Source organism: Pygoscelis adeliae, unplaced genomic scaffold (assembly GCF_000699105.1).
Source record: "Pygoscelis adeliae isolate BGI_AS28 unplaced genomic scaffold, ASM69910v1 Scaffold1159, whole genome shotgun sequence".
NCBI lineage: Eukaryota > Metazoa > Chordata > Aves > Sphenisciformes > Spheniscidae > Pygoscelis > Pygoscelis adeliae.
Window position 1 is genome coordinate 15,945 of NW_008825469.1, and position 699 is coordinate 16,643.

General features: G+C 56.4%; 1 protein-coding gene across 1 annotated transcript in view; it reads right to left on the minus strand.

Annotated features, from left to right (window-relative positions):
• The window catches only part of SNRNP200 (small nuclear ribonucleoprotein 200kDa (U5)), a gene marked incomplete at both ends in the record, with an annotated part of 17,575 nt that overhangs the window by 15,940 nt on the left and 936 nt on the right, over positions 1-699 (minus strand). The window contains one exon of the mRNA XM_009331210.1: positions 78-176. Within this exon, the coding sequence (XP_009329485.1) occupies positions 78-176 (99 nt within the window). The remainder of the gene's footprint in view (positions 1-77; positions 177-699) is intronic.

The window sequence follows — 699 nt, forward strand, 5'->3', positions numbered from 1 at the left end:
CGCAGACCAAGAGGACCCCCGGCCCTCCCTCCAGGCGACCCCAAACCCACGTCTCCCCGCGTTCCCTGGTGACTCACGTTGGCCGAGAGGGTGCAACGGACCACGGCTTCGTCTCCCTCCATGTCGTCATCGGACGCTTCGTCACGCACTTCGCCGTAAATGTCCTCATCGCCTTCCTGTTGGAAGAGGAGCTCCAGTACGCGGCTTTCGCCAACGTCAGAGAGCAGCTTTTCCTCGACAGAAAGGAATAATCCGACGGCTCGTTCCCAGGGGAAACGGCCTGGCTTGAGCTTTTAACAGGAACCTAATGCCGCCGCTCAGGGTATAGAGGACCCCGGGATAAGGTTATTTCTGCTCTCTACAGAGAGGTTTTGCCAGCACCTCCTCCACCACTCTCGTCTTCGCCTCTCTTATCGTTCTCCTCCAAAAAAAAACCAATCCCAGGGAACGTTTCCGCGAAACGCTTCCAACCAGCGCATTCGAACGTTTCTCCTCCTCCCGATCTGTCAAGTTTCCCCACGAGATCTAAATATCACCATCTGTTTTCCGTCGTACTGACTCACGATAAGCCTCTGATTAGCAGGATAACCAACAAACCCTCCCCAAGCCGGGAAGCGGCATCTAAAATAACCCGGCTTCTCCTTCCTGGCAGAGACGTACCAGCCCGAGCCAATGCCCCCTTCCCCCCGTTACCGCGTA